This window comes from Hippocampus bargibanti, linkage group LG15, assembly GCF_051943395.1.
Source record: "Hippocampus bargibanti isolate YZ-2025 linkage group LG15, ASM5194339v1, whole genome shotgun sequence".
NCBI classification, from domain to species: domain Eukaryota; kingdom Metazoa; phylum Chordata; class Actinopteri; order Syngnathiformes; family Syngnathidae; genus Hippocampus; species Hippocampus bargibanti.
Window position 1 is genome coordinate 4,631,892 of NC_142748.1, and position 14,713 is coordinate 4,646,604.

The 14,713-nt window shown below is 45.3% G+C and overlaps 1 protein-coding gene across 1 annotated transcript; it reads left to right on the top strand.

Annotated features, from left to right (window-relative positions):
• Positions 1–508: 508 nt before the first annotated feature.
• Positions 509–13,685, top strand: LOC148887178 (uncharacterized). Its single transcript, XM_089016198.1, has 51 exons — positions 509–722; positions 1,783–1,977; positions 2,948–2,967; positions 3,082–3,117; positions 3,616–3,708; positions 3,814–3,885; positions 3,988–4,032; positions 4,118–4,171; positions 4,261–4,314; positions 4,396–4,449; positions 4,527–4,580; positions 4,664–4,717; positions 4,809–4,853; positions 4,929–4,982; positions 5,076–5,120; positions 5,208–5,261; positions 6,057–6,155; positions 6,258–6,302; positions 6,388–6,486; positions 6,562–6,615; positions 6,705–6,812; positions 6,956–7,009; positions 7,095–7,193; positions 7,270–7,323; positions 7,398–7,496; positions 7,595–7,648; positions 7,753–7,806; positions 7,889–7,942; positions 8,033–8,086; positions 8,177–8,221; positions 8,304–8,402; positions 9,172–9,279; positions 9,379–9,486; positions 9,622–9,675; positions 9,782–9,835; positions 9,914–10,021; positions 10,113–10,166; positions 10,268–10,321; positions 10,396–10,557; positions 10,642–10,749; positions 10,831–10,938; positions 11,088–11,141; positions 11,232–11,339; positions 11,420–11,473; positions 11,556–11,663; positions 11,779–11,832; positions 11,922–12,029; positions 12,101–12,383; positions 12,463–12,653; positions 12,746–12,988; positions 13,087–13,685. The coding sequence occupies exons 1-51, from the start codon at positions 641–643 to the stop codon at positions 13,231–13,233; spliced, it is 4,350 nt and encodes a 1,449-aa protein (XP_088872324.1). The 5' UTR covers positions 509–640; the 3' UTR covers positions 13,234–13,685.
• The last annotated feature ends 1,028 nt before the right edge of the window (positions 13,686–14,713 follow it).

Consider the following 14,713-nt stretch of genomic DNA (forward strand, 5'->3'; position numbering starts at 1 on the left):
AAGTCTCCTCGAGCTGCACTTTATCATTAACGTATGCGTGTTTTAAACACCATACTGTGTTTTATTTCATTAAATCATAATATGGAGGAACGCAATGGCCGTACAGAAAGCATAATTGGGTGGTATTAAGGGGAATCATACACAATTTGAACCATATTTCTAGCTTGATATTGATCGAGAAGCGGGGAGAAACAAGGGGTGATGTTTTACAATTGAAAACTGATGAATTGTATCAACCAGATGATGTCGCATCAAAAAAGGCAAAACCCCAAAGTAATGGAAGCGTCCACAAGGAAGCAACCTTCCTCAAAGCCCGTTAAGCGAGGTAATGATCCTCCCCATCATTGCGCATCAAGTTTTTTTGTCCTGCATGGGACAAGTTTAAAGACACCCACCAGCCGTTTTCCCGCCCCCCTTGCTCGCTGGAATGAGGGTGCGTGCACTTGGGGCCCTCCCCAAAAAAGCTCGGGACATATAAAAGCCCAGCTAAGTGATTTGGTGAAGCAGTAGGGAGTTTCTGCTGGGGTCTGGATTGGAGTTACACACACAGACCGGACCCTACCGTGTATGAGTGGTGTTTGAGGAGACGAAAAAAAGGACCCCCCCTATCGCAAAGAATCTACATGTCTAATATTTAGACATGTTCAGCTTTGTGGATATTCGGTTAGCGCTTTTGCTCAGCGCAGCTGTGCTGGTGGTGCGAGGTCAAGGCGAGGATGATAGTAAGTATCACTTTATGACATTGATGTTCCTTTTTTTTTTGAGGGGGTGGCGGGGGCCAGGGGCAATTTGGCCCCATCGGGATTGGACAGGGCCTTAATTGGAAAGTGCCCATTCGGGATATCTTTTGGGGGTACTCTTGGAGGTCCATTTGTGCAGGAGTGGATTGTATGTGCGTGTTTTTTTCCCCCTTTGGCGTGCACATACACGCTCAGTTTGCTTCCTCCTAAGGGAATGCAGCTGCATCTCCTCTCTTTGACACATGTTTAGGTTCAGTGGGGCGACCAGGAGTAAGCGACACAACAACAATAAAAATGGACTGAATGCTTGATTTTGATCAGTTTTATGGGAGGGCGGGGTGTCACCAAACCTAGCAGAAAACGGATGATTTGGGAAAAGGTGTTATAAAGGTCATCAACAAGACTTCTGCTAAGCTTTACTTTAATCTCTGAACGTAATCATCCCTCTTTTTTGTCTTTTATTACGTATGTAAAACATCTTTATTAATCAAAGTCATTGTGGCTTTGGATTACAACATTAAAATTGGTTGTTCATTTTAAAAACAGACTTTAAGTCTATGGGTTAAAATAAATCAGATGCAAAATGTTCAAAAGTGGTACGGTGTGAATAAAGTTGGGGCCAGGGAGGGGAGACAATGGAAAAAATTGCTGAGTTGTGACGTACCACATCAATTAATCACAGGCTAGGAGGAGGTCGGTTTTTGTGGGGTAACAGCATCCCCTGTGTTCCATTTTGGTACTACCGAGTCTTTTCTCCAATAAAACACTTCACACGCCCATGTTTGTTAAAAATATTGGGCTGTTCATTCTGTCTTCCACACAAATTAAGACAAAATTCATCCATAAATATTGAAAGATTGTGAAAAGTTGCCATGCTTAACTGTTCCCTGCCTTGATTGATTCTACACGTTGGAAGTATCTAAACAGTTTAACTTCGCAAAGTGAGATGCTGCAATTATTATCCTTTAAGTCAATTTAACAGTCGTTTTTACAGTGCTTTTTAGTGACAAAGGTGTCTGACCAACACATTGTTATCCTGCAGGCACATTTGGCAGCTGCACACTAGATGGACAGTTGTACAACGACAAAGATGTGTGGAAACCAGAGCCGTGCCAAATCTGTGTTTGCGACAGCGGCACAGTGATGTGCGATGATGTCATCTGCGAGGACTCTTCTGACTGTGCCGATCCCATCATCCCAGAGGGAGAATGCTGCCCCATCTGCCCCGACCAAGACGGTACTACTTTTTTTTACACTGATAACTTCAGACCAGTTTGAACATCTGGGCGCCATAACAAGATGGACGCCGTTGCACGGCCCCTGGGGATTTTCATAAAAATTGCTAAGGATTTATATTGCTGCTATGTATCACTTCCTCTACAAATATGGCATGAACACATTTTTGTTTGTTTGATTTTTGTTGCATTTCTTTTTCCGGAGTGCAGCACCATAGACAATGTCATCAAAGTATGCAAATGATGAACAGAAATACAACAAAGTTTGTAATGGATAAGCAGTAGATCACCATGAATCTTGTGACACAAAAGTATGTAAACGATTATAATATGGACAACAAAGCTTGTAACAGATACCAGACTGACATGTTTTCTAATTGATCAAGCTGCCAACAACAAATAATGTAAACGACATCCCCAACTACAACAACATTTCCAACAACTTTGCGGATAAATAACTTAATTGTTGACAAATGATAAAACTGACTGAAAACAAATTTTGCATACGATAAATTCAATTGTGATGGATCATGGATGTTAACATTCCATGTGATACTTATGCGGTTTTATTATTTAATGCCTGCAATGATGCATTATTTTAGCTATTGTGTTTCAAAATTTCCCAATCTTTCATGTCCACCCACAACTGAGCCACGCGGTTGCAAAGCTAGGCTAATGGACAAATGCTATGCGGTATTCATCCATGTGAATTGATGATTTTTAATCTCTTTTTCCATGCACGACACATTACACGTCCTCATATATTAATATTTCATCTATTATCTCAAGCGATTATACCCACAAAGGTCACGGGTGTTCTGGACCATATCCATTTGCTGTGAAATATTACCATCTTCAGCCAGGTTTCAATTATGTAGCTGTAAAATTAGCTTCAGAATACAAAAATAATTAAAGCTGTGGAAATTTAGTGGGTGGACACTGTTTGACTTGTTTGTCCTTCTCCTTCCACAGGACCCATGAACCCTCAAGAGGTAGTACCACTTTTTATTAATCCTCTATGAATGTGTTACCAATTAGCTTCTGCATGCTAAAACAGTTATCTTTGGCTGCATTGCCTGATTGTTTTTTTTTGTCGGTTTGTATAGGGTATCAAGGGAGAACTTGGTCCCAAGGGAGATGTGGTAAGTTATGCAAATATGTTCATTATTATCTATTAGTTTAGTGTTACATGAATATTTCACCTTGTTGTCAATGTCTATATTAGACATAGTACCGTCCACCAGGTTACTTCAGACCTTTTTTCCATTGTTTAGCTATTTTGGCCCATTCAAATATATACGTTTATGGTATTTTAACATGCAAAAAGCTATTGGGCAGCAATGGCATTGCAGAGACGATATCTCGGTTGCAAGTTCAACGGGACACAACTCATTCATTGCCAATGATGGCTACAGAAGGAAAAAGGGCCAATAAATTTACCTGGATTGGCAATGAATGAGTTCTTCAAGTCCAAAGGCAACGTGTGTTTCAAGTGGAGGCGTAAGAACTTAGCAAAGGTTTTTTACCCACTTTTGGGATTTCAACAGAGGTTAAAAATATTCTGTTGCACAAATGAATGTCAAAGGTATCCATTAAGATACATGTCACAAGGACTAATGGTCTGCATTTTACCTTTATAGGGTCCCATGGGTCCTCCTGGAAATGATGGAATCCCTGGACAGCCTGGACTTCCCGGCCCACCTGGTCCCCCTGGCCCCCCTGGCCTTGGCGGAGTATGTTAAAATCAAATACAACAATATTAGATGAATGAAAAAGTAATTACAGTGTTACATTTGAAAGCATAGTAACTAATTCTTCACCCCTTCCTCGTTTGACAGAACTTCTCTCCTCAAATGAGCTACGGGGACCACACCAAGTCCAGCGGTGGCCCACAGATGCCCGGTCCCATGGTATGAAGGATATTAATTAGGACCCCTGCCTGCTTTTGCTAAACAACGATTCACCCAGTTCTTCAATGTTGGTACTGATTTTTCACTCACCTTCATCAACAGGGTCCAATGGGTCCTCGTGGTCCTGCCGGACCTCCTGGATCTGCTGTATGTATCTTTTCAACGGCTCTCAGTCATGCTTCTTCCTTGTGGAATATCAATTGGTTAATTTTCTGGCATTGTTGTCCATCAGGGTCCTCAGGGTTTCACTGGTCCCGCTGGAGAGCCTGGTGAGCCCGGAGCTTCTGTGAGTATCATCAAGCTTTCATTTTCACGACACACGCCAACCATCTGTCACTATTTAGACTTCAACGTGATTGTCATTTTGTGTTGCAGGGTCCCATGGGTGCTCGCGGTCCCGCTGGACCCCCTGGAAAGAACGGAGATGATGTAAGGGGTTTATTGATTATTCCAATTAAGCATCTTTTCGTTGTCCCTGCATATACCAATCACATCCCTGTGTGTCAATAGGGTGAGGCTGGCAAAGCTGGACGCCCTGGTGAGCGAGGAGCACCTGGCATGCAGGTGAGTAAACCCCACTGAGAAGAAGGGCAAAGATCAGGTGACACAAGTGCTTGGCTGACAATTTCTTCCTGCTGCAGGGTACCCGTGGATTCCCCGGAACCCCCGGACTTCCTGGCATCAAGGGACACAGAGTGAGTTGAGAGTAGTCACAAGGGACACACTGTGATAAGAGTCGTCATCATGTTGATGTCATGCTCCTGATTTTTTTGCGCAGGGTTTCAATGGTTTGGATGGAGCTAAGGGAGATGCTGGACCTGCCGGACCCAAGGTAAGAGAGAGGGCAGATGGATGGCCTTCACTGTCCTGAAGGCCTTTAGAATTGGTGATTGGTGTCCAACAGTCTTCATATTTATCTACAGGGAGAGGGTGGTGCCCCTGGTGAGAACGGTATCCCCGGAGCCATGGTGGGTTTTTGTCTTCCCTTCATCAGTCATGTTTAATTCCTGGACAAACCCTAAATTGTATTTTCTATTCTCCAGGGTGCTCGTGGTCTTCCTGGTGAGAGAGGCCGTCCCGGACCTGCCGGTCCCTCTGTAAGTGCTTCTAGCTTGGATGGTGATTGCAGATAAGCATTTGTCATTGGTATACTCTCTTTTATATGATTTACATTTGAATTTCCTCTACAGGGTGCTCGTGGTAACGATGGCAATGCTGGCCCTGCTGGACCCCCTGTGAGTAGTTGTCATTTCACTTACAGATCCAACGTGCTAGGATTCTATGGAATTGTCTGCTAACACCCAGTTTCTTGATTTTTTCAGGGACCCACTGGACCCGCTGGACCTCCTGGATTCCCTGGTGGTGCTGGTGTGAAGGTAGGTCACCCAAAGAAGATGTTTGATCAATAGGAGACCAATAGTAACATCACGGTTCATAATTGACATGTTCCTACCCATGTCATATGATTGCAACGTGGCAGAAATCAAATAAATACCTACACTTCAAGATAGAAATTGTTTTAGCAGGTTGGTTGTTGCCATTAGAATGTGATGTCCACTAGTCAGGGCAAAAAAATAATCTAAACATTACATCGATGTGCAATAAACACACTACTGTATTTAACATTTCTGCTCAGCCTGCAATTGGATGTTGACTAGTTCAGGTGTAGGCTCCTCTCCCCCAAAGACAGCAATTACAGTCTCCTGCACAACTCTAGTGAAGATAAATGGTAGAGAGATTGGATTCAGGGATGGATTTCTATTCAGCAAGATTAGAATATATGAATTACATGAAGTAGGGGTTGAATGGTCCTCCATCTCCCGGTGGTTTGTGGTTTGATTCCAAGCTGTTTGGGACTGCCTGGGTGGAGTATGCATATTATTTCTCTGCCTGGGTTGATTTTCTCTGGGTGATCGAGTTTCTCCTCATATCCCGAAAGGTGCATGGCATGTTAATTGGTCACCAGAAGTTGCCTCTAGGAGTGTGCCCAAATGATTGTTTTTTGTTGCGTGCCCTCCAATTGGCTGTCAATCAGTCCAGGCTGGACTCGGCCTTTTGCCAAAAGACAGCTGGGATAGGCTTTGGCACACCCATGACTGTTGTGAGGATAAACAGATTAGAAAATGGATTGAAGAATTACATTAAATATGACATTTCCGTGTCATATTTAGGGAGAGACTGGTCCCCAAGGAGCCCGTGGAGCCGAGGGAGCCCAAGGAGCTCGTGGTGAGGCTGGTAACCCAGGACCCGCTGGAGCTGCTGGACCTGCTGTGAGTTTATGCCACACATTCCTCTTCTGTATTGCCATATCTATTTTACATGTTATTAATAAGTAACTAAATGTGGTTTTGGTGTTGGTGATGCTTCCGTAGGGCGCTCCCGGAAGTGATGGTGTCCCTGGTGCCAAGGGCGCTACTGTAAGTATCAATTCACGGAGTACATTTGTTACACTCACAGGCAGATTGGGAGCTGGTTGTGACACCTCTCCTCTCTATCTCACAGGGACCCGCTGGTATTGCTGGTGCTCCTGGTTTCCCCGGTGCTCGTGGTCCCGCTGGAGGTCAGGGTGCCGTCGGTGCTCCTGGACCCAAGGGTAACAATGTGAGTGGCCAACAGACAACAATGATTTTTGGTTGTGACATACATGGCACTGAAAGTTTATGTTTTTCTCATCAGGGTGACCCAGGCGTTTCTGGTCCCAAGGGAGAGCCTGGTGCCAAGGGAGAGACTGTAAGTGTTAGCCAACAAGCATGGATTTATCATCCCTCTTCACAGTATATGACACAATAGCAAAACTTGCCTGCTTTCTTCTTTGTTAGGGCCCAGCTGGAGTTCAGGGACTTCCTGGTCCATCTGGTGAGGAAGGTAAAAGAGGACCCCGTGGAGAGCCTGGTGTTGGTGGACCCCGTGGCCCTGCTGGAGAGCGTGTATGTTCCTGCCTCGTTCTGTTGTCAAATCATTTTTTTAATATGTCTGGTGAAGCCTCAACTTGTGATATTGAGTCACAAAGTTTCATGAAGATTATTTGGAAGTTTCAGCACACAATAACATTGTTTCCTTGTTATCCCAGGGTGCCCCTGGTGCCCGTGGTTTCCCTGGAGCTGATGGAGGTGCTGGAGGAAAGGTGAGTTAAGGGGTGATCTCCTGGTTGGTTTCTATCTTTGTATTTCTGTATCAAGTCGATAAATTAAATGTTCTGCATATGACAGGGAGCCCCAGGTGAGCGTGGTGCCACCGGCCCTGCCGGACCTCAAGGTGCCACCGGTGAGTCTGGAGCTCCTGGCGCCCCTGGTGCTCCTGGATCCAAGGCGAGTACTGCTCTGTATTACTTACAATCCAACAATTCAGCATGGATGAGCCCTAACAAGCTGAATCTCTCTGCAGGGTATGACTGGTAGCCCTGGAAGCTCTGGTGCTGATGGCAAAGTTGGACCTGCTGTAAGTTCAAATTCATTCATGAGATAAACGAAGCACATTGTGGAATCGATATTGAACACCTTATAATATTTAAGGGTCCCGCTGGACAAGATGGACGTTCTGGAGCTGCTGGCCCCACTGGCCCCAGAGGACAGCCTGGTGTTATGGGATTCCCCGGACCCAAGGGAGTTGCTGTGAGTGTAACACTAAACATTTGTCTCCAAAATATCAAGTTTGTTTGGGGCACTGCGCAGAATCTCCATCAGACATTTACATGATTTATTTTGATTAGGGTGAGAACGGCAAAGCTGGCGAGAAAGGACCTGCTGGTGCTATGGGCGCTGTCGTAAGTGCTATTAATTTATTTGAGTTAATTTCTTTTCGCATGAAATAGACCACGTGATCAACTTTGCATCGACACAAATAGTCATACTCATCTGTCCTTCTCAGGGTGCTCCCGGCAAAGATGGTGATGCTGGTGCTCCTGGCCCTGCTGGCCCCGCTGTAAGTATCGTCTCAATTTCATGTCACTTTGTAGGCCAAAACAAACAGGCAGCATGGTTTCTGATCACTTGGTGTTCTTCAGGGACCTGCTGGTGAGAAGGGAGAGGGAGGTCCTGCTGGTCCTCCTGGATTCCAGGTGAGTTTGAGCACATCACAATAACTATTTGATCTGTGGTTGCTACAGTTTTGGACATGTGTTGATATTTTGCTTCTCTTTCTTGAACAGGGTCTTCCCGGACCCCAAGGTGCTACTGGTGAGACTGGCAAGCCTGGTGAGCAGGTAAGAATGGGAATCATAAGTATACTTTATTTACATCACTATATCTTCTAAAGGACTGTTGTGATAAGAAAGCACATCTCTTTTGATCAGGGTGTTGCTGGTGAGGTTGGACCTGCCGGCCCATCTGGACCTAGAGTGAGTATCCTGCAACCCATCAAAATTTTGTTCCTTCCATTTCATTATCTCCTGGCTAATCCTGAGCTGATCTTTCAATCAGGGAGACAGAGGTTTCCCTGGAGAGCGTGGTGCTCCTGGCATTGGAGGTCCCAATGGACCCCGTGGTTCCCCTGGCTCTGCTGGTAACGATGGACCTAAGGTAAATTGAAAGGACCATGGGGACTGTAACCGGCATTTTTTTAGTTCTCAATTTACACATGGAAGAAAAAAACGGGTTCAACGTTTCTCAAAAATTAGGTACTTTTGTATAATACGACAACTGACATCAAATCATTCAGGCCTTTTTGTTTCACGTTAGGTAGTAAACTAGTTTCATTCCAATTTATTTCAAAACACCTAACACATTCAAACCTACAGTTTCAAAACACTAATGTCCCAGGGCTTAAAACACAATTGTGTTTGTCAGGTAAATACGTCAATGTGATTTGGCATGAGGACCTGCAAAAATTTGTGAATGAGAGTCATGAGTGAGCAATACCATGTGTGCAGATGACCACGTGATTCTCACTCCTAGGAAATATCCAAATAAGTATTTAGAGAACAGGGTGAATAGCATTACAAATTATTGCATGATAAAAAGTCTGTAGTCTAGCTAGTGTTCTGAGATCTTAAGACCAAATTTTCCTGACTTAACACGATTGAAAACAAATCTTACAACCTGCCTAACGATCTAGTGCCTCCGACATTTTATTATGAATTAAACAAAAGATGATGATGACATTTATTGCTAGCATTTCATGTTGTACAAGCAAACGTGCTTGTTTGTGTGTTTAACACATGTACAAGTGATGCAAAGATGTCTCAGTTGGCAACACAGTAATACTGCTGTGGCCAAATTACACCATGTCAGTGTGCGAATTACCAAACATTGGCAACAAAAATAACAATGCTTCTGTTTATTTGTGCAGGGAGAGGCCGGTGCCCCTGGTGCCAATGGTGCTGCAGGAAGCCCCGGTATGCAGGGTATGCCAGGAGAGCGTGGAGCTGCTGGTTTGCCAGGAGTCAAAGGAGAGAGAGTAAGAATCAATTACTTAACATCTTTCTGAATAGTGTCAGTAGCAAGTGACATTTCCACATGAATATGAACAGTAACATGTTCAATTTTCACCTATCAGGGTGAGCCTGGTGCCAAGGGAGGTGAAGGTGCCCCTGGCAAAGATGGCAACCGTGGTATGACCGGCCCTATCGGACCCCCTGGACCCTCTGGTTCTCAGGGTGAGAAGGTAAGCTCCCATTATTTTGATTCCCCGTAAGTCCAATGTGTGGTGTTGCCTGTCACATTCAGGAATTGGATAACTGGAGGAAGTAAAAAAACTGTCATAAGAGAATCAGCTGATTTCCTTTGCATGCGTTTTCAGGGTGAGCCTGGCCCCGTTGGTGCTGTTGGACCCTCTGGCCCTCGCGGATCCCCTGTAAGTTTTTCTCAAATTGTTCAATAACAATTGAGCTTTTGCAGAGTGAATATTTGTATCTTTGATATGTACAGATGTGTATTGACATGACTTTACATGCCTATAGGGTGAGCGTGGAGAGGCTGGCCCTGCTGGACCTGCTGGATTTGCCGGACCCCCTGTAAGAACCTGCCTTTGTCTAAACCGTCCTTGAAGGATGACCAAGAATTTGTACTGATATCTTATTCTGTAAATTCAGGGTGCTGATGGTCAGCCTGGTGCCAAGGGAGAGTCTGGTGCTTCTGGACCCAAGGGAGATGCTGGTGCTCCTGGACCCGGTGGACCTGTTGGACCTGCTGGCCCCCAGGTGGGCTTTCTATTCAATCATGTCACTTTCAGTTGTAATTATCATTCTAAGAGTGCCTCGAGTTTCATCTCGAAAATACATGTGTCAACAGGGCCCTGCTGGTCCTCCTGGATCCAAGGGTGCTCGTGGTGGTGCTGGATCTCCTGTAAGTATCTTTAGAGGCTTTGTGTGCTAGAACGGCAAGGATTTGCAACATTCCTGCTCTGGCTTTCAGTTCCATGTTTCATCTCATTTATTATTGTGAAGGGTGCTACTGGTTTCCCCGGACCTGCTGGCAGAGTTGGACCCGCTGGTCCTGCTGTAAGTGTCTCACTATCTGGCTCTTAAGACCTGTTACATTAGGAACAATATGAACTCACAGTATGTCGCTGCAGGGAGCTGCTGGACCCCCAGGACCCGGAGGCCCCGTTGGCAAAGATGGCGCAAGGGGAGCTCGTGGTGAGACTGGTCCCGCCGGTCGTCCTGGTGAGCCTGGTGCTGTTGGAATTGCTGGACCAGCTGGTGAGAGAGGATCCCCTGGTTCCGATGGTGCCCCTGTAAGTAAAACTATGTTCTTGAGCCATTGTCAAACCAAAAGATGGGTTTTATCAGCTTGAACACACTCACTGTCTCCTTTACAGGGTGCCGCTGGTGTGCCTGGACCACAAGGTATTGGTGGACAGCGTGGTATCGTAGGTCTCCCTGGACTGCGTGGAGAGCGTGGTTTTGGTGGTCTTCCTGGACCTGCTGTAAGTTTTCCCTGAGATGTTTTCTGACTATTTCAAAATGTGCACACATTCTCAAAACAATATAAAAATGTTGTGATTCAGGGTGAGCCTGGAAAGCAGGGACCTGGCGGACCTGTTGGTGCCCGTGGACCCCCTGGACCTGCTGGAGCCCCCGGACTTTCTGGTGCTCCCGGAGAGGCTGGTCGTGAGGTATGAGTTGCTTTTGGCTCTCCTAATGTAAATGTATCCACTGTGGGACAAATAAAGGGTCATATAATGAATTTAAATTCTGGTCACTTAAGTATATTGAACGTAGCAAGCTTGTCTACTTTGCAAATTGATGGCCAATTATTATACAGGGAAATCAAGGACACGATGGTGCCCCTGGTCGCGATGGAGCTGCTGGCCCCAAGGTAAGCAATTTAAATTAAAATCAACTTTTTGAAGCATTCTAGAGCAGATTGCAATGTGCTGAGTTTTCTCACTGTCTGGTTCCGTGATAGGGAGACCGTGGTGAGTCTGGCATTGCTGGACCCCCAGGACCTCCTGGTGCTCCTGGTGCCCCTGGAGCTGTTGGCCCCTCTGGAAAATCTGGCGATCGCGGAGAGCCTGTATGTCTTGTCTTCACTGAAAATCTCACTGCCCTCTTATTTTCCAGTACTCTAACATTTTTACAATTTCTCATTTCTAGGGTCCCGCTGGTCCTTCTGGTCCTGCTGGCCCTGCTGGCGCCCGTGGTCCTGCTGTAAGTTCCTAACTCCTTTTTCGTGTTTGTGTGGAGATGAAATTGTAAATCAACCTGACATCTCCATTGTTTTGTCTAAAAGGGACCCGCCGGAGGCAAGGGAGACAGAGGAGAGGCTGGTGAGGCTGGAGAGAGAGGTCACAAAGGACACAGAGGATTCACTGGCATGCAGGGTATGCCCGGTCCTGCCGTGAGTACCTCTTTGTACCCATTTCACAAAAATCCTGGCTGGACGGCGTGGTTCAGTTTGTGCTAATTTCGTGAGCTATGTCGTAAGGTTCGATGCCTGCTGCTTATGATTCCAGGGAACTTCTGGAGAGAGAGGACCCGCTGGCTCCAATGGACCTGCTGGACCAAGAGTGAGTATAAACTGTTTTAAAAATTGTGCTTGTCTTGTGTGGTGGCTTTCAGATTGCTTCAGATGTAGAACAATGTTTTTGTTCCATAGGGACCTGCTGGATCTACTGGCTCCCATGGAAAGGATGGCATGAACGGTATGCCTGGACCTATTGGACCTCCTGGTGCTCGCGGTCGTAATGGAGAGATGGGACCTTCTGTAAGTTTCTTCCAAATTTGAACTTTCATCTTGAATGTGAGAGGTTTCTAAGCTATTGTTATGTCTTCCAGGGTCCTCCTGGACCTCCTGGACCTCCCGGACCCCCTGGTGCTTCCGGTGGCGGATTTGACTTCATCAGCCAGCCTATCCAGGAGAAGGGACCCGATCCCTACCGCTCTGGCCATTACCGTGCTGACGACCCTAGTGTTCTCCGCGATCGTGACATGGAGGTTGACACCACCCTGGAGTCTCTGACCAAGAGAATCGAGAAGCTCAGCAGCCCCGATGGCACTCAGAAGAGCCCCGCCCGCATGTGCCGTGATTTGAGGATGTGCCACCCTGAGTACCAGAGCGGTAAGTGGGTATTCCAAGCGCCTTTAAAAAATAACTCATGCACTCGATAGTGGTCTTATATATAACCCGTCCCCTACAGGCACTTACTGGGTGGACCCCAACCAGGGATCCCCTCTGGACGCCATCAAGGTCCACTGCAACATGGAGACTGGTCAGACTTGCGTCTACCCCAGCCAATCCACTGTGCCCATGAAGAACTGGTACATGAGCAGGAACCCCAGAGAGAAGAAGCACGTCTGGTTCAGCGAGTCCATGACCGGTGGATTCCAGGTAAGCAAAGACTGTTTGGGTTGATTGTTTTGTCCAAGCACATGTACAATGAGACCTTGTCGATGACAATACCTTCTACAAACTCCACACAGTTCCAGTATGGCACCGATGGAGCTGATTTCGAGGATGTCAGCATCCAGATGACCTTCATGCGTCTGATGGCCAACCAGGCCTCTCAGAACATCACATACCACTGCAAGAACAGCATCGCCTACATGGACTCCGCCTCTGGCAATCTCAAGAAGGCCCTGCTGCTCCAGGGCTCCAACGACGTGGAGATCAGAGCCGAGGGTAACAGCCGCTTCACATACAGCGTCAGCGAGGATGGCTGCACGGTAAGTCCTGAACGAGTTTTACATTCTAAATGCAAAACGTGAAGGTTTATCATGTTTCTGAGCTTTTTTTTTTTTTGGTGGGGGGGTTCCATCCGCAGTCACACACTGGCTCATGGGGCAAGACAGTCATCGACTACAAGACATCGAAAACATCCCGCCTGCCAATCATTGACATTGCTCCCATGGATGTTGGTGCCCCTGATCAGGAATTTGGCGTCGAAGTTGGCCCTGTTTGCTTCTTGTAAAAAGGAGAGGAAAAAAAGGAAGAAATATGGACATGACATTGTTGTTTTTTTTTCTAGCAGTCATCTCTAAAAATCCTATTTTCTATGCATTCAAAATTCATTCGGCCACCATCGGTCCACACGCTTAAAACCACTCTGCTGAAGACAATGATTTTTGTTTTGTTTCCAATCGTGAGACGTTACTGGACTGCCACTCCACAAGGACACTTTAAACAAACAAAAAAAACAAGAGAAAAACTAGAACAAATCTTGTTTGTTTCCAACGGCAACAAGAACATGATATTTACTTGTGTAAAATGTCTCCCTTGGAGTTTGAGAAAGAAAAAAAAACATATTGCAATGAAACGCAGGTGACTTTTGCCGTTTTTCGCCCCAACTGCGGAAGGACATTTAAAAAAACAACAAATGATATGTACCATTTTTTCCTGGTGTTAAATAAATTGTAAAAAGTGTGACGTGTCTCCTTGTTGTAAAATTGTCCCATCAGAACAAAAAAAAAGTGCACCTTCATCGCTTTGACGGCTACCTCATAATAAGAAGTCACCGCCGTGTTTCTTTTTTTTTTTCTTAGAGGAAAAGGGTCACAATTTACACTAAAGGTTTATTGGGGAGCATGCAAACACATCAAGGTGCTATAGAACCATCTCAATTAGGTCTTTTTGTTGTGATAGTGAGACATTCGCTGTCATACTGTAATTTTGACCACTCGTATGCCCGCAAGAAATCTTTTGGTGCTACTTAAGTGACTCATTGTCTTGTTGTGCAATTGTTTTTTTTATTTTTATAAATGCATGTCAGTGCAGATAAAAACAAAAGTGACCATTTAAATTTCCATCTCTTGCCCATTGTTGTTCTTTATCTGTCTCATCTTCACTAAAACAAAAAAAAAACTAGCACAAATCTCCCGTCCCATTGTTTATGTTCTTTGTTGTCTCAAGAAGAAGGGGAAAAAAAACAAAAAATAATGATCCAGAAGCAGACCCACTTTCATGGTTGAAAAGGAGAGATTGCGTACTTGTGTTGTACATGTATAATAAATCAAGATGTTTTTAATTATTTTTGCTGGGTGCTGAAATAAAAGCATGTGAAGTGGTTCTCTACTCAATGGCCGACTTTTCACTGTCCTGTCTTGCTACCAAAATGGCTCCCGTCTTTAAACATCAGCATCTATGGGTCGATATTGATATCGCTGAGTCACAACATCGCCACAGCACTTGTACTCTCCGACAAGCGGCAGTGAAAAGAAAGCCCACTTTTTCTGCTTCCACTAACCCATGACTGGTCACTAAACAATTGTAGAGCAATTGTGAACACTCCTCATTTCACCACAAAGAAAATGATCGAATTTTCAGGAAATGTTTAGAAAAAAAATGCATTTACGAGCATGACATCACACAGATCATTTTATTTCTTAAACCCTTTGGACCTGGCAGTGTCAACATTAGAAGCTACTCTGGCGTCGACAAGTAATCTGAACATC